This window comes from Indicator indicator, chromosome 5 (genome assembly GCF_027791375.1).
Source record: "Indicator indicator isolate 239-I01 chromosome 5, UM_Iind_1.1, whole genome shotgun sequence".
Classification (NCBI taxonomy): domain Eukaryota; kingdom Metazoa; phylum Chordata; class Aves; order Piciformes; family Indicatoridae; genus Indicator; species Indicator indicator.
In genome coordinates, this window is record NC_072014.1 from 14642574 (window position 1) to 14666600 (window position 24027).

Consider the following 24027-nt stretch of genomic DNA (forward strand, 5'->3'; position numbering starts at 1 on the left):
GAGGAAGAAGTTCTTCACCATGAGAGTGGTGAGAGCCTGAAATGGGTTGTCCAGGGAGGTAGTTGAGGCCCCATCCCTGGAGGTGTTTAAGGCCAGCCTGATCTAGTGTGAGGTGTCCCTGCCCATGGCAGGGGGGTTGGAACTAGATGATCCTTGTGGTCCCTTCCAACCCTGACTGATTCTATGAAAAGCCTATGGGATATTCAGGGATTCACCTGCATTTGGTGAGCAGCACTGAAACATTAGATCCTGCACAGAGAGCACTATGTAGGCTGGGGCTGTCTTACCAGGTGGCTGAACTGTTTCCTTGATTCAGGACACTGGAAAGGTGTTCCAGAATCAGAAGTGTCCAGAATTCTCATCCCTTTGATTCTGGACATGATATAACTTTCCAGCTTCATGCACTTCTATTTTCTTTTATTACTGTGTGTCCTCCAGGTCATTTTTGGAACTCAGTTTTAGCTCTGGGCTTTCTGGGAAGACTCCTCAAAGCATATATTCTTCTCTGAAACACCATCATTTGACAACATCATTTGACTAGCACTGAGGTTTAGGCATGAGCTTATCTTCTGGGTTCTTCCCTTGAGGCAGGGGTGAAAACATCACCTTAAGGCTCTGCATATAACTGTAAATTTCAGTTAATTTGAACTGACTCTAGTCCTAGGCAAGATCATGATTCTATTTTAATTTCCTTCCCAAACTGGATAAAAAGGACCCATGTCAATGCAGTTCATTATCCTTTGTGGAGCAAATTTGGGCACCTTATGCCTAAACTACACTTTCTGTCTGGCTTCAGTTACACTCCCTTAGACATTGTCAGATATATCAGAAATAGCTTTTCTGGAGGATTTTCTTTGAGGGTCTGCCTCTTCCCCACTCCCGTCCAGAGAAAACCTGAGCCCCAGAAGTACTGGATTACCCTCAGACCTGATTGTGGGTGCAGCTGGGTGTGTCTCCTCTCATAGTCACCCACAAGTGGTGTTCCTACTCACTTCTCCACAGTCCATTGCACACCTGGTAGCCAGATCGTTGTAAAGGCTGGCAGTTAATGATTTGGTCACAGTATTTGGGCTTCTGTTCTGCGCCACAAACTTTCTTGGCTATGTGTCAGGTTTTCTTGGGAGTGATTATGTGCTAAGTGACTGCTGAAACTGATGATGCCTGGGTCCTAGGATAATTCTTGATTACTTGGACACTCTTGGACAATGGACACTCTTGGACAATGGCCATGTCTTACTTTTAAGGATAGTTGTGAGAACTGTGGGGAGGCTCTGGAAATGGGTCAAATAAGTACCACCAAGGTGGATCCAGCCCAGTGTGTTACCCAACAGCCTTGTGAAACTCTAGAATAGAGCAGGATTAACAGCCTCATTTTAATATTAATGCCCCAGGTGACATAAAAACTTTATTCCTCTCTCTCACTTCTTTTAATTCAAAGCTCAGTAGAGGAAAAATTTGTAATTTTGCTTCATCCTCTGACTGAGATCCAGGAGAATTTCAAGTGAGCATTTCCAATGACTTCCTCAAAAATAGGAGCAGGCCCTGGGATAGCAATTATGTGATGTCTCCAATGTGAAACAGATTTTAGACATGCATGATGTAGCGTGGAGCAGACTTTTCTGTGAAAAGGGTGAATTTCTTCTCCCAAACACTGGACAGTTCATCTGCACTTATTTACGTTTTCCCTGCAGAAATACGATGCTCTGATTGTGTTAGAGTTGCATGGAATTTTCTCCTGATACTCAGGAAGCATTCCCAGTGCTGCTGTGGCCTTCTTTTAGTTGGCAAAACTGATCAAACACTCTTTTATAGAGAAAAGTGAGTTGTGGAGAGTCCTGTGAGAAACCAGCCACAGGGATTGCCTGTACTGGGGGATGGGGATAGGCAGCACTTACTGTGGGAGCATACCCTTAGTGGTCTGCCTGAGACCCTTGGAGCACGTCTTGGAGAGTCGACTGAAACTTGTAGCTGTTACCACGGTGCAAAGAAATTAATAATTGTAATTATAACAGGGAGAAGCTGAGGAAAGTTGCCTGGCTCAGAAAAGTTTGTGCTGATGAGACTTTGGAGGCACACCAGCATGCTGGGACTCCCCTTGTCCCTCGCTCCCTGCAGGCAGTTTGCTGCTCCCCGGCATGGGCTGCTGTGTAAGCTGAGGGGCCTGCTGCTGGTAATTACAGCTTGCGGGCATTGAGAGCAGTTTTCCCCAGGGCTGGTGGGAGGGGTGAGCTTGGAAAAGGATGAAGGGGGGTGGGGGGAGAAAAGTTCTGCTGTGAATTCTTCAGCCATTTAGTGCAAATTCCTGTAATTACCGTCTTTGTGTCCTGTCCCAATGGCACATAATACAGCAGAAGCCTTTCCTAATTGAGACCTTACAGGAGGTACAAATCCCTCCTTTGTTCGGCTTGACAAATTAGTGCCAGAAAGTGGCAAGGTCCGAGTGGGAATCAAAGGCAAGCAACACAAAGATGGAACTTAAGGCTACAGTAATAACCCTCTCTACTCCTACAGGGGTAGGAGGGAAGGAAAAGTAATGACCAACGAAAAATGAAGTTTTTTTTTTTTTGTTATAAATTCCCTTGACATGACAGCACCTCAGGGCTGCTTTATTTATTTAGGAAAAGTGATTAAATAGTAATACAACAGGGCAGACCATTGTCTCTCTAGCTACCCCCCCTTCCTACAGACCCCTGCTGCCTCTGCTAATTGATTGACAATGAACCTCTGATAAAGAAGGTTGTTGGGAGGACCTGATGGGGACAGGGTTGTTTTTTTACTTTTTCTCTTTGCAGTCTTTGTGGGGTTCCCCTCCCCACAGATTTTTTTTCTGTTTGAAATGCCCTTTGCATCCCCATTTACTTCCCTCCCTCAGTAAAAGCTTTTCAAGGGGCTGCTCCCAGACAAACAGCTGACACTCACAAGCAGGTAGAGGAGAATGTGAATGTCTGTGCCTGCTACTGACAAGTTTATCTCTGAATCCAACCAGCTTTTTTCAGCTTGTGATACAGGCCAGGTCAGACGTAGTCATGGGGCAGGGGGACAAACTGTTGATATGCTGGAGTCAGAAGGGCAGTTTGAAAAAACCTTTTCCTCACATTTGTCCTTATCTTACCAGTGGAGCAGCATGGTTTTTATAGTTAATTTTACCTTTGCTACCATTATTTACATTTTTGGCTTGGAACAGCAACACATTTTAGAACATGGGGTTAACTAGAAACTGCTGGCGCTGGAATGGCAGCCTCCTCTGTCCTTTGCACCTTCTGTGGTGGAGCTTGATCTTGCCCGGTTGCTGGGGTGTAGCAGTGTTCCCCTGGGAAGTAGAGGGGGCTCTGAGCAAGAGTGGCATTTGAGACTATCAATCTGCTCTGGTGAGTCTTTGGAGGGACCTACCACTTGTCTTCAGATGGATATTAAGTGAGAATTATTTGCTATTCCAGGCTGGTAAATACAAAGTTTTATGATTTGTTCTTTAATATGTGGGAAAGTGGGAGACATAAAATATGTTAGCATGGCCTGGTGGCAGTGTGTGTTGTTATTTTTATGTCTTCATTTCACCTGCATTCAAGAGAAATCCCCAAACTGTTTATGTTACAAATTTGAGATGGCTTCCGTCAAAACATGCTTGGCAAGTGCAGCGTCTTGCAGACAGTGGAAGCTGGTTGTAAGTACTCTAGTGGTTGACTTGTTGGGTCTTCTATAGGCTCCTGGGGAAAGCCAGGTGTTTCTCCTGGAAGTCTGTAAGAATCAGAGGTCCTCGATCGCCCTTCGCTGTTGCTAATCCCTTGGCATGTGTGTTCATATTTCAGTAGGTGGGGAATACAAATGGCTTCTGCCCTTGCATCCTGCTTTTTGCATTCTTTTGATGTCTCTCTTTCTTTTCACCTTTTATTTTTCTCACCCTGTCCTTTGTTAACACATTTTTTTTTTTTTCAGAGAAGTTGGTTGTTTCTGCCAGGAACTTTTGCTGCTTGTGCACAGTCATAATGACTGTTGGAATTTCTGCCTTCTGCAAGATGTGCTCTACAACCTCTTATTTGTCTGTGTGGCTTTCCTTGCTCTTCTTCTGGGGGGCCTTCTGTGTTTTCCTCCCTGCCTTGTTCATGTTTCCTCACTTGCCAGAAGAATAAATACTGTTATTAGGGCTTGTGTCGGTGTGAGCTCAAACCATCACAGGGCTCCACTGACATGGCTGGCTCACCTAAACACTAGGTGTGGAGAAGCCAAGATTAGTCAGTAGGGTGTTTTCCTGAGCTTGCAGCCCTGTCAAATTGAGCAGCAGGTGGAAAACTGTTGGCTTTCGAGAAGTCATTCTGTCTCTAATGCTGTGATCATGTGTGTGGATGGGAGAACAGTCCAGTAGTGCAGCATGCCCAGTTTGTGCAGCCTTTGCTCTAGCAGCCCCTCCTGTGGTAAAAATGAAGTTCCTTTCTTCCCTCTCCCTCCCATCTCCCTCCCTCCCTCCCAGCAAAAAACTAGTATTTACTTAATAGCTTGCAAGCCAGAAAGCATGATTAAAAAAAAAAAAGAAAGAAAGAAAAAAAAAAAAAGAAGAAAAATTAGCCAGGTGCAATATTGACTTCGTTCAACTTCTCCAAAAACCATATAGTTCTCAAATCCAGATAGTTGAAAAGCATGGGTATTGCTTCACTGAATTTAGCAAATACTTTGTGGACTGTCATCACACTCAGCAACTATTTGCAGCATGCCACCAAAATAAAAATACTAGGGGACAACTCTTGTCAAACATACTACAATAATAAAATACCAGAAGATCCTTTGGAAGGCTGTCTGCACTCTTGTCACATTTTTAGTATCCAGTAACAATTGTCCTCACCTGTCCAGGGCTTTTAGGATTGTGGTCTCTAAGTGCTGTATGTATTTTGTGCTTGGTTTCCTTTCAATTGATCTCTTTGTTCCAGCAGCTTTTTGCCTTCCCTATATTTAAGACTCTGCAAAATCCCCTGAGAATGTGTTTTGCTCTCTAAAGGTTTTATCTAAGTATCTTTACTTCAGACTACAGTCTTACAGTCCTGTCTGTGAGTTGCAGGCCCTGTTTCTATTGATTCCAAACTCAGACTTCCACTGTCAGCAGTGGTACTGCTAGCCAAAACTGAAAAAAACTGAGATGAAAAAACATATTAGTATTTGGAAAATACGCTGTGTTTAAGCAAGGCCACTGACTTGTTGGGAGAAGTGGGGGGAAGGTTTACAGACAAGGATGACTTTAATTTGTGCAACAAGGAGTCCTTAATTTGTAGCAGACCTACGTGTTCCAAAACAGGAGATGGCTGGTCTGCAGTGCTTTGCCATGTGACAGCTCTTGTTTGGAGAATGATCAGAAGATACTGCGTGGTGTCTTTTATGCTTGCTTGAGTTGATTAAGCCTGTTATCAGTTATGATCACAGAAGCCATTTAATCTGCTGTGATAAAGTGAGCTCTTCAGTTTTAAGATGGCTTGATTAGGGAAAATGGCAGTGAAAACTATTAGCTTTGTCTAAGGTGGTAGAAGTTAGGTCCTTCATCTTCCTGGGACTGGGCTGGCACCTTTGCAGAGTTGAGATTTTCCCTTTCACAGGATTTGGTTTGGAGTTGGCCTGCTGATGCCCAGAAGGGTAGTTTAGATGAGTATTTGGCCATTTCAGTGTCTGTCCTGCACCCAGATGTGCACTTCACAATCCTCAGCTGTTTTACTGACTTCTTTGCCTCAGCCCTGCAGGTGGAACACCTGATACAAGTGGCTTGGCTGATGAATCTGCACAGGCCTCCTGGCAGGTTTAGAGGGTGCCTGTGCTGCCTGTGTGGGGATAGGTGATCTCACAAGCTCTAATCTGTCTCTCTGAATGACTCTGCAGCTTTTCTGTATGTTTTCTCTTTTTTTCTTTTTTTCCTCTTTTTCTTCCTTTTTTTTCCCATCACAAATAAAATATTTGTGCTTATTTCTTTTACTTTTATGAGCAGAAGTCTATTGTATGTGAGCATGTCTCTACCCTCAGCATGGGCTCTTGTTTGTCCTTGGCTATGCTGCTATTTTTCCTGGCTTGTGGGTATTAGGTATCAGTTCCACTGCACCCAAAGAACTCTTGGTTGCTTGAGGATTTTTTTGGGTCCATTTATTGTCTGAAACTACTTTTGATGAATCTTTTGGCATAAAGAAGAGAATGCAAAAACCAGGGAGTCTAAATGTCCACCTCACCCCTTTTTTGCGATGGAAAAAGCTATATCTGGATGAAAGGAAGCGTTTAAAGACCTGAAAACTCTCAGTACACACACATGCCACTTCTGTAGAGAACTCAGTGATTCCTCATGAATTGCATTACAAGAGACTGCTATATTTGTTGGGCTATCATCTTTTAAGTCACTCAAGTCAGCTTTTGCTAATAAAGGCCTCGCAGTCACAGAACAGCACAGGCAGGGTACATCTGCACGACACTTTTTCTGCAGTTGCAGTTTATAACAGCTCCCTATAAGCACGGCTGTTGAATCTATGTGACTGTTTTAACAAAATTTGACAGAGAAGAGGTAGCAAAGATGTGGGAATCTTAGAGGTTTCACAGTAGCCAGTATCACAGGGAGGCCCTCTGAGTGCTGCTCTGGAAAAAACCCACAGTATGTGCTGTGTGTTTGCTTGGCATCTGTGTCAAGCACAGTGTCTTGCAGGTGTACAGCCTTGAGGGACAAATACAGAAGGAAACGTGCTGCTTTAGGTCCACTACCACAGAACTAGGGCATTTGTGTACATCTTAGCAGGGCACCTCCCCTTCTGTCACATACCAAAGCTGTGTGTTATTTGCAGAGTGATTACATGTGGATCGGATAGGGGGAATGTGAAGGAATTTAACAGAACAAACCACAGGCCAACTGGTGGAAAGGCTTCAGGTTCCAAGTCTGGCCTTTTGCAGCAAGTAGACTCTGATACATGCTTGTGCTGTGTAAATCTGAATAGTGCACGTGCCCAAGGTAGTGCTGTGCTAGTGCAGCTGAGAAGAAATACAGCCAAACAGAATTGGCAAAAGTTGGAAAAAACCCTACACTTACTGCACAGTTGTTTCTCATGTTAAAAGAAGTTACAGAAACAGAGCTGATTGTTTATAGATGTGTTAATAACTGCTGTATCAAGTAAACAAAACTTATCCTTGTAAGTAAATGCTGAGCAGAAATGAAAACTGACTTGAGACACTTTTTGCTACATGACTTGGCCACAGCTGAGGATGCTGGCACCAGTATTTGCTGTGATCACGCTAATGGCTGGCCTGCTCTTTGCCCTTGTTCTACCTTCTCAGTTTGTATTTATGCCTGTCTGACAGACTTCAAGAGCTGGCCCAGAGTGTGTGTTCAGTTTCTGTCCCTTACCAAAGAGCTGATTAATTACTGAGTCCTGCTAATAGGTCATTCCACAGGAGCTCCCATTCCCTTCTGTCAGGCAGTGCTTCAGAGTCATAATAAAGCACCAGAAACTGCAGAGAATAATGCTTATAAGGGCATGGGGGGAAAATAGCAAATTAGGTTGAGGTGTATGGTCTTCTTCATGTTGTCCTGGGAATGGGGAGAAAGGAGTTGAAAGGATGCAGTAAGAGAATGCAGACTAGGAGAATGCATTGAAGAATTCACAGTGCATGAATTGTGCCGTCATGACTGCTCATAATTCCCTTAGAGCAAGTTCTCTGGGAAGGATGGCACCTCGTCCCTTCTCAGCATTGACACTAAGGGTTAAAGAGCCTATATTCTGGTGAAAGTGGGGAAATACGAGCAAGTTGCAACCATTTGACATACAACTAGTATTTTTTGGTCCCAATTTACTGATAAAATGTTCTTCTTGATGAATGTATGCAAAGTGCAAGCTTACATTTTGATATTTGTGGTTTTTTCAGTTTACATTTGCAGGCTTAATTACAACTACTTTTATTGGGGAGGCAGAATTTATTTGTGGAGCCTGCAGCACACTTATGTGCTGTCTTCTACAAAGGATAAGTGTAATACAAACACACCAGGTGTTGCATATGCACATACATGTCCTATCACCTGGCTTGTTTCCACCAGTGATTGGGTTTTATCTTGATTATTCATCATCTTGAAGAGAGTCACAGCTTTGTGTATTCAGCTTGACTGATGTAAAGGCTGTTGTTTACTTCACCTGCCACTAGCAGTGCAAATTTTGGATGTGTGCACTGATGCAGTCTTCACTGATTGGAAGAAAGCCTGGGTGTCTAGGGGACGGTTCATCTGAACTGCCTTGGAGAGATGCTCTGTGACAGTGTGCCTGTGAGACATCACTAGGAGAGCAGGCTGGGTCACCCTGTAGAGTAGCCTATCTGGCCAGCGCAGGCTTGAGCCCATAGCCAGCAAGCCTAGACTGGGTAGCTAAGTTAGCTTATCTGGATTGTTTGAGACAGGAAAGACAGGGTTATGAATTATATCTTCAAATGGCACTAATTAAAATGGGAAGGCTGTTAATTTAGGTCTTAGCTCTAAGCTCCAGCTAATAGTCAAAGTTTTCATTGATTTGGAACAGCTGACCCATCCTTTGGAGTCTGGGAAACCAAAAATGAGCCTGGGAGTTGGGGACTAGTGAACCGTTCTTTATTTCTCGAGGACCTGATCTAGATTAAAATTAAACTGTGATCTGTACATTGCTGACAGAAATAATGTGAGATTTGTATGGTGCTTAGATAACTGGAGAGGGTCAAATCCACATGGCTTCAACAGGAAATAATTTCTGCCATTACTCTGTTAAGGTTTTGTTGTTATTGTTTTTTTTTTTAAGGCCATAAGAAGCTCAAAAAAAGTAGGCAAGGTGAGTAAAGTGCCACACTTTGATTGGAGATTTATGAGTTTGTTATTATTTCTTTAGAAAGATAATTGCTTTGAAAAACAAGTAATACTGGGAAAAGGATTGTGTGTAATGCAGATTCAAACCTGGGCAAGTGTGAGGGCAACCTGAGCTTGTTAGTGTGTCCTCCTTGTGAGTTTGAGTTTTTCCCATGGCGAAATGAATTGGAATAGGTGCAGAGAAATTCAAGGCCAAAAACTGAAGTAATTCTCACCTTTTTCTGTTTGTGCTGAGCAGCTAGAGCAAGATTGCATGTCTGATGTAACACTGAAAATTTGTTGCTTTGCTCCTTCTGCTTAGTCTACTTTATGGCTTTATCAAGCTAAAAGCTTTTGAAGTCTTTGGGTCATTTTCTTTTCTTCATAATGCATGTTGCTTCTAAATGAATTAGCTTCTCAGCTAACCTGTCACAGATTTAATTGTGGTACGCAGTTGTGAAGGAGTTGCTGATACTGAGCAAGGAACTTTACTGAATAAGGAAAACAGTTGTGTACTTAATTCTAGTTTGGTCTTCTACTTTCTCTGTTTCCCTGTGGAGCCACTCCAATATTTTCTTGCTAAAAGATTAAAGAAAAAGGTATCTGCATTAAAAGAATAGTTGTATGTGTCTCCCTTCACTGTTAGAATATGCAACACCCTGAAAGTGACAGAAATTATGTTTTCTGTACTTTGCAAAAGAGGTACAGTATTTAAGTATCTTGGATTCCTCCTCCATACTGTCCTCACTACCACCTTAAGTCAAGCAGGGAGACTTGTTACAACTTTCTAACCTCATCTTCCTGTACTCTTTCTTCCCAAAGTCTTAGCACTTGGAGATGAGCATCTTTATGTTAGTACTCCTGCTCTGCTCACAGACATGTTGTTGAGAGAGGTTCATCTGTGCCCAGCAGCACTTTCTTGCTACTATTTTTAATAACCCCTATTTTCTTTGCTTGATTCTAAGGCTGTTTCGTTATATTTTCTGTGATGAAAGATTTGGGATTACTCTTTCTGTCACTTTGCTAACAGTATACCTGCAGCTACGCTTCTTCCTTCTGTAGCTTGCTCCATAACATCCTTTAGGTAGGGATGATTTGGGATAATAGTAAATATCACATTATTCTCCTTGCTCTAGGCTCGGAGTTTACCAGACCTTTGTACAGGTGTTACATGGATACTATTCAGTGTGAGCATTGCAAATAGGTGAGAGAGGCTACTAGCTATACTTCTGGTAAACATAATGGCAAGTTTATATACCTGAATGTTCAGGTGCAGAATCCCCAAGGGCATTAAGCCACAAGCTATTCTTTCCTCCTCTTCTTTCTCTCTCTTGATCTGTTTTTTTCCATCTTAAAAAAAACAAAGTAGCATAAGTGGTCTATGCCACAGAAATATGTTTGTCACACTACATCACTTTGAACTGCATAACATCAAAGAAAATAAGTGCTTTGATAACTTGATTTGAAAGGATTGTAGAAATAGCCATCATTATGAATCACAACAGACAGGAATGGAAAAGATGGTGATTTTCAAACAGCAAAGCTTGTAAGGTAAGGGAAAATGTAAGGTAGGTGCCAGTGCCATATTCTCATCTAAAATACCCCAACCTTACAACTCTTATATAGCTTTGCAGAATATAATTTACGTGAGGATATGAAGAGGAATGAGAATACTCTGTCTAAAACTATGCCTCTGAGGAAAGAAAAAAGACATGGGCTCATAGAAGAATAAGAGAGAAAGCAATGCAAGCTATTTGGTTAGGAACTTTATAAAACCACCCTTCTTGAAGGGGAGGGCATTCTAGGTTGTTTGATGAGACCCTCCTCATCCCAGAGACCTTCGGTTCTTAAGGGTTGGACACAGGGAGGAGGAGGAAAGCCCTCTGAGTACTTCTGTCCTTTGTTATTCTGCTCCTGAGGAAACTCTCTGTGAACTGGAATGAGTTTCTGGCTCTAGGAAGTTGCAAGTCATTAAGCCTTAATATGGTGGCTTCTCAACTGCAAATGTGGTTTAGAATGATGGCAATTCAAATTGGAGTTTACCTTATTCTTGACTTCAGCCTCGTGTATAGGAGATGAGGCACTAAGACAAACTAGCAGCCTGTAGGGTGGCAGGAAGTGCACAGTGACCATTAGGTGAAATCAGTGTGTCCTGCTCCATCGCCATCCTCATCTCCCAGACCAGTAAGTGTGACTAATGGGAAGTGTTTATAATGGTTTCAGTGGCCTTGAGTTGGGAGACTTCAGTCTCATTCAGACATAGATTTACCCCTGGGACTTCATCAGCAGGTCCAAACACATTGAGCTAGAAAACACTGCATGTCATTAAACAGTTTCTGTTTCATCCAGTGTGAGAGGTGTGTGTAACGAATACTCAAGCTGGAACCAGTTGAGGTGAAAAGACAGATGCTTCAGTGATTTTCATTGATAGGAAGGTCAGCAAGACTGGCACAGAAGAACGTGCTGTACTGAGGTACAGCTAACATAAACATCCTTTCTGAGAGCCATTCCCATTTAGCTTGGGAAAAGGGGGGGATGCTCTCTTTCACAGACCACTTCATCTTGATATATGAAGAGAGGGGTGGGCATACTTCTGTTTCCTTTATAGAGGGGCAAGATTTACCTTTGTTGTGCTTTTTGAAACATGGGCTCCATAGCAACAATGTGAGTACCTCCTGCATGTGTCTTCCAGGGCTACTAGTCAGGTGAACAGGACTGGTATTTCATCTCCTGTTAGCTGTTGAAAAGCTTTACCTTTATGAGTGAATGAATTTTTTAAATTGAAAGAATAGTTCTGTATGTACTGCAGAGCACTGGTACTGGGCTTACTACCAGGCATGCCTGCTGACTTCACCTGTAACAGCATGATGAAGCAGGACTACATGGAAATTCTTTCAACTGATTGGTCAGAAAACTGCTTTTTAAATAAAAGCACGAGAAGGGAAAGGAAAGGCAAGGCAAGACAAGGCAGGAAAATGTGTGCTTTGCACTGAGGGAAATACAGAGATGCTGGATTCTAAATCCTGATCCCAAGCCACAGTCATAGGTTGACTTTTTTTTGGGATCACACTGATGGATTACTTGAATGTGCTTTATCCCTATAAAAGGCATACCTGTATTCTTTCTGCCCTAAAAATACTGCTTTGCAAAAAGTTCTGTTATTTTTTTAACATGCAAAAATTATTTCTACAATTAAACATGACTGTAAACTATTATGAGTTTTCTATTTGATTACTAGCTGTGATCATGTTTTTGCAATATGTATATTGTTATACCACTTGAGAGATACGTTTATGCTTATGCTCTGATCTTATGAGTGGTAAAGGAGGAGGCATTAGCAGAAGTATCTCTTTCATCAGCTGAGCGGTTTGTATGTTTGCCTTTTTCAAGAAACTGCATATCCTCATTTCAAAAGAAAAAAAAAAGGGAAGGAGGAGAGAGAGGTAGTGACATGTTATATCCCACACTGATGCATTTGATAGCCATATGGCTCTGGAGCATGGAAGAGGTGGAAGTGAATTAATTTTGTTGGTCAGGTTATTCTAATTATTTTGATTAAAGCAGAAGGAACATGATAGCGTCATCTAATGGGTAGAAGGAGTTCAATTTATGCCTAGAGTAGTTGATCTGCAACCTCTCCTCAAATCAGGATAATTTGTACTGGAGAAAATAAAGATGTCTTCACTAGGGGAAATGATGTGATTATACTGAACACAACCAGTTATACTCACAAAAGCAGTCAATCAGTTGACTTCTGCCTGAAATGTTTTTATTTAACTAATACTTTTGCTGTAAAAGTGAATGTACAAGGATTCTGTTAACCATCATTACTAACCAGCTCTGAGACCATCTAAGCATACAACATGTGCCAGAGTGGGGCTCTGGTGCTTATTGTGTCTATAGATGTACATTGAAGGAAAAGCAGAAATATCATTATGTGTGCTGTGTTAGAAAGGTGTTAATAACAGCCAAAGACATGTCATTGCGTCGTATTCAAATATTTTTAGCCCTACTTCCTGAGCAGGTTGTTTAATGTGACTGTGCTGTCTTCAACTCTCCACTCTAGTATTATTTCAGCCTGTTGGCTTGATTTAGCCACAGTTGAAAGACAGAGGTGTCAAATACGGAGAGTTTCTATGTATTTTGTGAAAATAGATGGTCAGGTGAAGGAGAGCTCTCTGTATTTGTTCTTTCCAACTAAAGCAGTAACTTTTGCATATGCTGGTTTACTCTGAGGACTCCATAAAAGACAGCGTAGGAAGAGACAAGGGATCCAGCTGTTAAAAAAAGTGTCCTTCAGACCTTGTAAGACAGAGAGTAATTCAATCAGGAAAAAAAAAACACCTGCAGAAAACTGAGCTGAGTCACTTCTGCTAGTCAAGGACTACTTGTTCTCAATGTGGCTGTTGCCCACAGTTATTCATGGTCTGTCAGTGGTTTGCCTTGGCTGTGCTAATTCTGTGGCCAAATGACTTCTAAATGCCCAGTGTCTCATAGTTGGTCTTCTGCCTTTGTTTCTTGAGAAGTAGTAAGTATCCTGTTCTTTCTGAACTCTTTGTCGTAGGTGCCCAGATTAGTGTATGCTTGTTCAACAGTAGTCCAAGATTGCTAGTATTTATTCCTCTATTTCTAGGGAACAAGAAATGGCTCATTGGTAAAATAAATAAAAATTTTAAAGGGTCTCAAATGGGGAAATAATTACTGCTTTTCTTACTGCATCCTGAGTGTGTACCTTTGGATGGTGTGCAAACCTAGACTTTTTCCCCTCTCTCTTTTGCAGGCTGTCAGCGCTCCATAGGCTTGTCCAATGGGAAAGCCAAGGTGTGTAGCTACAGTGGATGGTATTATTGCAGCACCTGCCATGTGGATGACAGCTTTCTCATCCCTGCACGAGTGGTTCATAACTGGGACACTTCCAAATACAAGGTAATCTCCCTGCAGGTCAGCTTGGTAGCCAGTGAAGTGAATTGCTTTTTCAATAGAATCACAGGCACTGCAACAGGTTGAAGGTTACGGCCATTGACTGCTACTCCTCTCATCTTTGTCCCTCTTGCCAGAATGAGCCATGCTGTCTCAACAAGACAGATGTTCTCATCACAGTTTCCTTATCCAGGCCTAAGGAATTCCTCCACAGAAGCATCCATGCTCTTCTTCTTTGATGGCATCTTTTCCGTCATTGCTTATCTAAACGCTCAAGAGACAGTGAGGGATGGAACACTGAAACCTCTCCTGTAGCCCAAATCTTTGCAGTTGTTGGGCTGTTGAGGAGTACCCTTTTTGTGAGCACTAGGACTATGGATTGGCACTGCTTAGTGATGGATGCTAAATTGTGAACACTCACAGGAAACTGACATACTGAAACATGATGTTTGCAAGGCCCAGTATGTGCTATCTCTTTGCATGACCATTTTGAGGACACCAGGAGAACATCGCAGTTGTTTGCACCAGAGACCCAAAAGTAACATAAAGAGAAAATTCTACAGTTCATCTGCCACACAAGCTGCTTTTCTAAAACTTCTGCTGTTGGCTAGTCTGCTATTGGCTGCTGCCTTGGTGGCTGGCTGCTAGAGCCAGGGGTAACTGGTTACATGTATCAAAGCATTATGCCAGCAAACATGGCAGCAGTGTTGTTTTGCCATCTCAGGGAGCATTTGCTGAAACGATAACAAACTCATAAGGAATCCAGACCATGCTAGAGCTTCAGACCTAGGAGACACTGTTGGGAGAGGCTGTTTGATGTTTTATGTTTTATGTCTGCGAATATTATTATTATGGGCTATTTGAAAAGACAAAAAATAACCGGTAAGTGCCCTATTAGAGGAAAAATATCTTTCTTGAAGATGAAAATCTGTCAGATGGAGGGATTATTAAAAAGTAGCCAGAGCCTGCCATCAAGAAAATTACAGTCTTGCATCACGAAATGCAAGATTCTTCATAGCTACCAAGCTCCTGCTTGTGGAGACAGAACCCCTCTCTATCCTAAAAACTAGGAATAAATATATGAGTTGTTTCTTTGGATGCTTTTATCAAGGACTAAACTTGCTGGCCCATGGTAGTGTAAGTGGCCCTAATGTTGGGCAAGTGGATGGTAAGGCAAAGACCTCATATCAAGATGTCATTAATATTGCTAAGAAAATAAACAGGTTTGTTTTCTAAACCTGCAGGGTTAAAACTAAGCTCTATGTCCTGATTCTTGTGGTCTTGGCAGAGGCAGCTGAAGCACAAAGAGAAACAGGATTTTCAAACTTAAGCATTAGTTGAAACTTACTGTAATCTTAGTATAATAGTGAGAAATTATCAATCTTCACTTTTCTATGACATGGCATGGGAGAAGAAGCAAATTCTCTGTGGATGCTTTGTACCAAAGTGCTCAAGGAGATGGATTTAAGAAAGGAACACCGTCCTTTAGCAAGGAAAACACTACAGCATCCCCAATTACTACAGCAGACAATAAAGCAGGGGAGGAAGGAGTGTTAACAGAAAGGATCCTGCAGGAAGCAGCATATACTGCATTAGATGGTGATAACTGAAACAGGACTTCAGTCTTCAAAAGCCTCTGTGTTTCACGCCATCTGAAATGTGCCTGACAGTCCACCAAATGGAATCAAAGTGAATGAAGAGTTTGAAAACTTGCAATCCTTCCCCCTGCCTTCTTTTCCCCACCTCTGCAGGTGTTTCTGAGGTCTGTTCTCTGTATCTTTGGCAAAGTAAGCAGCAATAGATACTCAAGGACATGAGCTTTTCTGATAATAAAGTGTAATTGGGCATGCTTCCCTTTTATGTTTCATGTATTTCTAGACATCTGAGCAAGACCAGCAAACTGTTGAGTCAATCAAGTTTTTCAAATGGGGAGGTTCTTCTCTGCTTTTGGCAAGATGAGTCATGCAAAAAACCAGAATCAGTGTTTCAGATTTCTGTCTATAGAGTTGTGTCTTCCCATATGTAGGATCCTGAAAACCAGCAATGCACTTAGCACCTGAAAGCACAAGAGTATGAAAAGAAAAATCACCTTGACTGCAATTAAAAAGCAGTTAGGCACCTTTCTTCTGTCATAACCAAACCAGCATCACTTTTTTTCCCTGTCTCTACTTTTTTTATATTTGTGTTTTCCACATGTTTTTTGTGAAGGGAACAGAAAAGAGGCCATCTTGTGAACATACTTTCTTCCTTTTACTTTGGCCAACTGATTTCCTGTTTGTATGCAAAAATCAGTATTACAGTGTGGTTCAGATGTCTTCCAGCCTGAGCAAAACGTCAGACAAACACAGCAGGAAATGGACTCCATGTGCCAGAAAGCTTCAAGGGAGGCTGACTTCTGGTAAATTGAATTCTGAACTGTAAGTTTGCAGCCTCTAGAAAGAAAGGTCTGGAAATGTTGGCATTGATCCTCTTATGACATTTAAAGCAAGAATCGTGTTGCACTTTGCATCTTCTCACACCTTCTGGCTCATTTAATAGGATTGTCTGGTGTGCCCAGTAAAATCAGGTGACTGTAAGTACTAGAATATTGTCTGGTAGCAAGCTGACTTTATGTGACTGCTGACCCTTCCCATTACAAGACAGCATTTCAGCTTCTTTGCTGTGGTTGGCAGTGTGAGTCACTGTTTTATGTGACTTGTGTGCCTGTGTCAGGCATGCAGAGTGAACAGACACCTACTTGTCAGGCAGTGATGCTGGGCAAAGCCACTTTTCCTGTGACCACCACTCCACAGGTACATTGTATTAGTAAGGAGAGAGAGAGGTTTGCTTTGCTCCTTTCTCTTCAAAGGCTGCATTCAGACCATACAGCACCAGAGCCACATAGTATTGTGGTCACGCAGGTGACCTCAATTCTGGCATTTTTTGTTTCTGTAATCTTCATGTGGCGGCCTCAGAGGGTTTGCCCCATAGAGGGTGCAAGTGTGTCCGGGGTGGAGGTGTGATACTTAGACAGTAGCTGCCCTTTGGTTCCCCAGACAGCTGGGCAGGTGGATGAGGAGCCCATCACTTCAGCAAGGGTTTAAAGCACAGAAGTAAGGCCACAAAGACATCATTGGGCACTATGTCCTCCTGGTGGAAGGCGCTAGATGCTGTGCCAAGAATTCCTATGCCTCCTAGGGAATCACTGAATATGTGGCTTAATTTGCCCATTTGTGAAAGAGGAAGATACAGTAGTCAGGGGATTGCTGAGATATTACAGCCAAATAGCTTAAAGATTGTAAAAGCAGGTTATTTAACTGCAGTCTCTTTTGTGCACTGCAGTTAGCATGTCTAATGAAACATCAACATTGCTAGTGCTGGGAAGCTTGGCATCTTTGAGATCTGTAGAATTTTGTTCTGCAAAATCCAAGTAATTTGTGCTGCTCCTTATACAGCACGTTACTTGTGCTTCCATTCAGACAGCACAATTCCTTGTATATGCATTTTTTTAAAAGAGTATTTAATGAGTGGGATGTGTTTAGTACAACTAATTGAAATATTCAGTACAGCTTCAGGGCCTGGGAAACCTGTGGAGTTATGGTCTGCTATATTGAAATTATATATTATATTACCTGTGTAGGTATTAGCAGGAAAGCTGGCCTTAGCATTATTGGTTTTACTTGTATTGTGCTTTGTGAAAAGGTTACATTTGGGGCTAGCTTTCCCTGTAAGTAGCTAGTGACTCCTGCAGCTAGTAACTTGTGCTGATTTTGGAAGTGGTGCCATTTATAAGGTTGAATATTGCTTTTACCTGCTTCCTATCATACAGCACCAGATTGGAAGTAACATTTTAAATCTCAAGAGGCTGTGGTATGCCCTTTCTCCTTTTGTTAGCCTAAGTCATCCCTCCCTGGATGCAGTGTAAACAGTGATTTAAAGGTCCAGCAGGACTAATTGAATTGTGGAACAAATAGTATTTCTATAGCACAGTTTGAAGTGATTTCCAGATCGTTTCAGATAATCCCATCTTCTCTTTTCCAGCTGTGTTAAAATGCGGAAATAAGGAATGAGAGGGATTTTGGCCTTCTTACCTCAGAAACAGGAGTATCTTTTCTAGTGAGGACAGAAGTTCCATTAATTTGTCAGGATTACAGTAGCTATTTGCAGGTGGAGGCAGAACAGAACACTATCATGAAAAAGGCATAAACAACATTTCTTTCAGACGAAACACTGGGAGTGAATAATATCAATGAAATTCAACTTTATTAGTATTTAAAAAAATAACAACTTGATAGATATGCTTCTGATTATTTTTACATGACTTTAACTGTATTGGCTGAGCATGAAACAGATGGGAATAGTACTTTACAATGGAATTTTATATTCTGGGATGGCACAGTATGACTGGATTTGCATCATGTGTGTTTCCTTTTGTAATGTTGTTCTCTGGCACTTCCCTAATCACTTGCTTGTTGCCAGATGGAAAACAGTGAACAAACAGAAAAATATTAACAGGGAAGAAACTTGGTAATCAGTTTTTAGACCTGAAAAACATCTAGTAAGCTATGTTACCCTGTGGTGATAACATGTGTGGCTGCAAATACTGCTGTACTTGGTGTAAATAAGCTATTAAATCTCATACACTGACGCAGTTTGACTTAGCTATAATCAGAGATGATTGAATCTCTCTTAGGTATGTCTTTTTCTGTGATTGATAGCAAAGTAAGTTTTCAGATGTAGAGAAAAGGTGACAGATCACAGAGGGGAAGATCTACTTTAAAAGATTGGGGAGGAAAATCTATCTAAACTGGTCGCTTTATTTTTCAGGTATCAAAGCAAGCCAAAGAGTTCCTGGAATATGTTTATGAGGAGCCATTGATTGATATCCAGCAGGAAAATCCCATGTTGTACAAGCATGTTGAACCTCTGGCAACTGTTGTCCGCCTAAGACAGCAACTAAAGTCTCTCAGAGCTTATTTGTTCAGCTGCAGAGCAGCAGTGGCTGAAGATCTGCGCAGAAGGTAAGAGCTACAAACATACAACATGAGAGTGTAGCTTCCTTGTCATGTTGCTTTTGTCCTTTTATTGTTTTTCTTACAATCTAGTTCTGAAGGTGTTACTCGTTTAGAAAGATACTGTACTTCCCTGGGCAGCAGGGTTATCTGCTGCAAGAAAATGGTGTTACAGGGTTTGAATATCTGAAGTTGTTCTTGACAACTGTTAGCCCAGGGGGCACACATTGTGCTGTGCATCTTTTACTCCTCTGACAGCGTGTCTGTGCCCGAGTGAAAACACCCATGCACAGCCAGGCTGTCAGAAGAGTAAAAGGTGCACACCACATTGCATGCATTGCAGTGTGGTAGCCACGGTTGGGACCTTTGAAACACCTCACAGTATGATAAAGCATGAGAGAGGCTGGAGTTAACCACCTGTCCAACACTTTTGCCCTCTTCTGCTATAGGATCTCACTCAAAGGCAGAAGCTAGCTGCAGTCCCCAGGTACATGAACCAACATAGGATTTATGTGACATCCGAGGATTTTGTGCTCTTGCTCAGCCACAATATGGCTGTGCCAACTGTTTTGTTTGTTGGAAAACACCTGGTCACAGCACAGCAGATGTTTCAAATTGAGTTTTCTATGGTGGAAACAGTATTTTTATAAACAATGAACTTCGTTTTGCAAGTGCTGTATCTTAGTCCATTCAGCTGCTGCTGCGTTTTTTTAACAAGGAAAAATGAATAATCCTATTAAACCCACCAAGCCACACTGTTTACCTTAAAAAAAACAAGTGACTTTCATCATGGATCTCCAAAAGAGATGGGGAGGTGTCTCTGCACATGCCATACTGTGAGCTGAGTGGCTCTAAATGCATGCAGCTGACGTGATGGTAAATGTATCTGTAAGCATTTGCAGGAGAGGCAAACAGGAGAGCAACTGCTTTGGAATTAGGAGCTGCCAAAGGGAAAGAAAGCAGATGACATTAGTGACAGTATTTTGGGCATGGTGTTTTAGAGATGGGTGGCTTGAATGCTCTGGGAAGGAGGGAAGGCTGCACCTGCGTCTGTCTCAGGTAAGAATTGAGGTGGTCTGCTATTCATACGTAAGCTGTCTCAATGTTTTGATGAACTACTTAGAATAACTAGTAGAAAGGGATTTTCAAGACCTGTCTGGATGTGTTCCTGTGTGACCTGCACTAGATTATATGGTCATACGGTCTTGCTCTGGCAGTGGGGTTGGACTCAATGATCTCCGGAGGTCCCTTCCAACCCCTAACATCCTGTGATCCTGTGAACAGATTTCTAGAGGGCACTGCTGAGTTCTTGTGTCAGACCCATATGTGTGTTAATATGCGTTTGTGTCTTACTGCTCGGTCACTATTGTTTGATAGTGTGGTGGGTTGAAATTACCTCCCAACTATTTGGAGAACTACCCCCCAAAATAAAACTGAACAGACCAGGTCAGTTTGGGATGGAAGCAAATGAAACTGTATTTACAAGCAAACTAAAATCTGGCAATATGAAATGCAATGAATATGTACAAAATATACAATATTTACATATATATTTACAATTTATGAACAACACAAGGACCCGTCTGGGCAAAACCAGTGGGTTACCAATAGCTTCTCCCTCTCCGCCCCCCTTCCCTCCTGTACTAGAGGAAAGGGAAGAGAGAAAAGCAGAGAACAGCTTGTTAGTTACTTAGCCACAAGAAGAACACAGCCAAGGTCAGCAAGAGCCAAGCAAAAGCCACCAGCTAGTATCTGCTAGAGCAAAGAGCCAAGAAAGAGAGAAAAATAATTTGTACAACTAACTTTGTTAGTTATCAGACCAATGGGATTACTGAGACCTTACCATTATTTTCCCTTTACATCCAATGGTAATTTATTTACATTCTACCACTTTCTACTCAAGATCTTTGGTAAGTTTCCTAGGCATCAGCCTAAAACTGCCACAGATAGGACAGCTTACAGCGTTTTAAAAATTAGGATGATTCTTCTTTTATTCTAGATATTAGAATATTTTATTCTTTTTTCCTAGTTATTAGCTTGCAGGCCTGTTTTGCTATTCAGCTATCATTTCCTTATGCTGCCATCTTTCATTGCAACTAGAGTGAAAGGAGAGTAAGATCTGTTCAGGAAAAAAGTGGCAGGCAAGCAATTATCCTTTCTGATTAATGCTGAAGGAAAGACAAATGGACTCTGAATGTACTTGGGTAAGAGAATGAAAGAGGAGAGACTAAAGGAGGCCTAGGCAGAGAAATCAATGGACTAGAGAATTTGGGATGAGGGAAAGTCAGGAGGAGGAGATTCAGCGAGGGGGAGAGATCTCAGGAAATTAAGAATTAAGAAGAAACCAGGACAAAGGGGAAGCCCAAAAACCTACCTCCAAAAAGGAGAGCTGGGAAATGCTGAAGAAATGCAGAGAAGAGTGAATGGACAAAAATAAACACAGCAGTTTGATGGGGGGAGGAGAAAAACCTCTGCATATCAAAATGAAACATCCAGGATGGCAGAAGGGGAAAAGGGGAAGTAATCCCAATGTGCCCTTTTCTTATCTAAGGATTCCTTCACAATGTCTTAAATCAAAGTTCTCTGGTGAAGAGGAGAATGCCAGACCACGAAAGGTACTAGGGAAGCAGTTTGGTAGGACTTGTTAAACAAGTGCTGTAAAGGACACTGATGGAATGTACAGAACACACCTTAGAGTTCAGCTCCCTCTTGGTCTGTGAAATCTCTTTTAGGATGGGTTTTGGTGATCGGTTTTGGTCCCTTGGATCTTCCCTAAGAGATGAAAAGGAAGAAATGTTCATTTCCCAGAAGGAGTTACTTGCTGCTCAAAACTGGCTTTGCTTTCTGCATGTGGTGTCAGAATGTGCCAGCAGTCTCTATGGACATGATGGCTTTACAGTGGAGCAGTAAAGGAGTCCACAATTTAAATTTCCGTTTGGCTCATCACATGGGCAAGTTGCAAGGAAAGGAGGAGTTTAAACAATACGGTGAGACAGCATTCCTAAATTTAGTACTGTTTCTGAGCTAGAAATGAGAGGCTCAGGGAGAGAATCCAGTTATCTGTCCTGCTCTAAAAATACTCTTTTTCTGCTTGGTCTTCACCTTAGAATTTGAATGGCTATTAATCACAAGGAAGTGGACACGGCATCTTGAAGACCTGTCAGACCTGTATAAACAGACTGAAACAAACTGTTACTATTGCTGTCTAGGGAGAACTAAAAACAGACTGATTAATTGTATTGGCACCTTGCTGCCTTTGAGGCACTGATAGAGCCTGCCTTATTAGGAAAAAGCAGATCACTCTGAGGTTTCTTTTATTAATACTATTTGCATTATCATCTTCTTTAAATCTATACCTTGCTCTTGAACCCAGATTGCAAAATGAAGATGGCAATGAAGTTGGAAACTCTTGGTGTCCTCTGGGAAGACAGAACTGTTTACAGTGCTTACAAGTTACTGTTTCTGAAGAATTCCAGATGGCTATAAACCAGGTTAGCTCAGGATTCAGTTGGTTTAATGTAGGGATGTTATTTATAATGCTTGGTGTGCACAAGATAGGTGTTTTGGGAGCTTTGAAACTTGGCATCCAGCAGAGATCTCCAGGCTAAACCACATTATGAACTTTGAAGAAACGAGTGATTAATTAGGAAGACAAAAAGGAAGAAAGGAAAAGATGCAGGAGAAATCCTAAAAGTAGCTAGAAGGCTCACAGTAAAAGCGACCTTCATCAGTTATAATGATTTGTTCTCACCTATTACTCCAGTGTATTCTAAGCTCTTTTTATATTTGCAAAGGGAAAAAAAAAGGAACTGAGCTTTGACTGGGAGGAGGCATAAGGCCCTCCACTGGTGCATATCATCAACGTTCCTCTGAGATTAGCCAGAAGAGACTTCAAGCCTCTTGCTGAGCTCCCTATTTTACAAGGGATTTTGTTATGCCTCGTTTGCTGTATTTGTCACCTCAGTATTGCAACAGACATAATTTGCCTCAAGTGTCCTTACTCAACAAGTTGTTGCTTGTTTTCATTGCTTTGCTTGCGTGGATGTCTTATCAGCTCCAGAACAATACATCAGTTTTACCCTAGCACAACTCCAGTGCTGGATACATTACTTGGTGTCTTGCACGAAGACCAAGTTAGAGCTTGCTGCTGCAGCAGAAGCTTAATGGTACACCTCCAGTGCCACAAATGTGTGGTCCTGGCTGAGCCTGCCAGTCCGTCAGCATGATGCGAAATAAGCCCAAATTCAGTTATGCTGAACAATAGAGTCCTGTCACTTCCTACAGTGAGGCCTTAGACATATCACTTCTGACACAGGAGCAGGTTACTTTCAAAATATTTGTGTGGCAGTTGGGGAACCTGTCTAAACACATCACAGGAGTCCTGATTGATCTTATGCAATCACTATAGCAGCAAATAACACACGTATGTGAAGCTGGGGCTATGTCATCTTTCTGACCAAGGACAACAGAAGGTCATTGTCATGTCCAGGCTGTCAAAAGAGACTTTTTCTCCATTTTCTTTGCAATGGGTAGGCCATTTGGACAGTGAAAAATACAAGAGCAGGAGAACAAAGACACAACTTGTGAGAGCAATAGACTACAAAAAGGAAGTTTGAGCAGGAAGAGAACAGAAAGGTGTGGTTTCATAGCACTCAGAGCTCTGATTTAACAGCAAGACTAAGAGAAGAAGGAAATTTGTTGCATTAGTGTTTGGAAAGAGGGTGAGAGAGAAACTCATTCAAACTAGGAGGATCCGGCATTAAGACCCTAAAGTGAGTAAAGGTGAGAAAATTCTAGAATAATTAAGGTTGGAAAAGGCCTCTATAATCATCAAATCCATCTGTCAACCCAGCACTATCATGACCACTAAACCATTCAAATAATTCATTTCAGGTGAATTAGGGGATCTAAGATATTTGATTTGCAAGAGAAAACCAAGGAAGAGTTTACCATGCCACATGTATTTGGGATGACTGGTGGTTCACCAGTCTGTACTTTTTAAATCAAATAGGAACTCAAAATGTGAACTCTCGTCAGTGAGATCAAAGTGCACACAATTCCTGCCCATGAACTATGCACACAGCCACACTGTTGGTGGTGCATGCTGTAGGGACTTCCAGAGGTCCTCTTGTCTAGGGGGCAAAAAATAAAGAAACAGTGGTAATCAGGATATGTTTGCCTTTCAGCTGCTTTAGTTTGTGGTGTGGTGCAGTAGCTTAAAAGTAAATTGGTAATGATGTAAGTTGTAGTGCCAAGGTATGAACTGTGCTGGCTGAGGAGATGGACTTGGTACCTGTGGTGCTGTGCCAG

The 24027-nt window shown here is 41.9% G+C and overlaps 1 protein-coding gene across 1 annotated transcript in view; it reads left to right on the forward strand.

Annotated features, from left to right (window-relative positions):
• PLEKHM3 (pleckstrin homology domain containing M3) overlaps positions 1-24027 on the forward strand; it is a 71460-nt gene that overhangs the window by 11693 nt on the left and 35740 nt on the right. Inside the window, exons 3-4 of the mRNA XM_054381349.1 lie at positions 13587-13732; positions 18533-18726. Of these exons, the coding sequence (XP_054237324.1) occupies positions 13587-13732; positions 18533-18726 (340 nt within the window). The remainder of the gene's footprint in view (positions 1-13586; positions 13733-18532; positions 18727-24027) is intronic.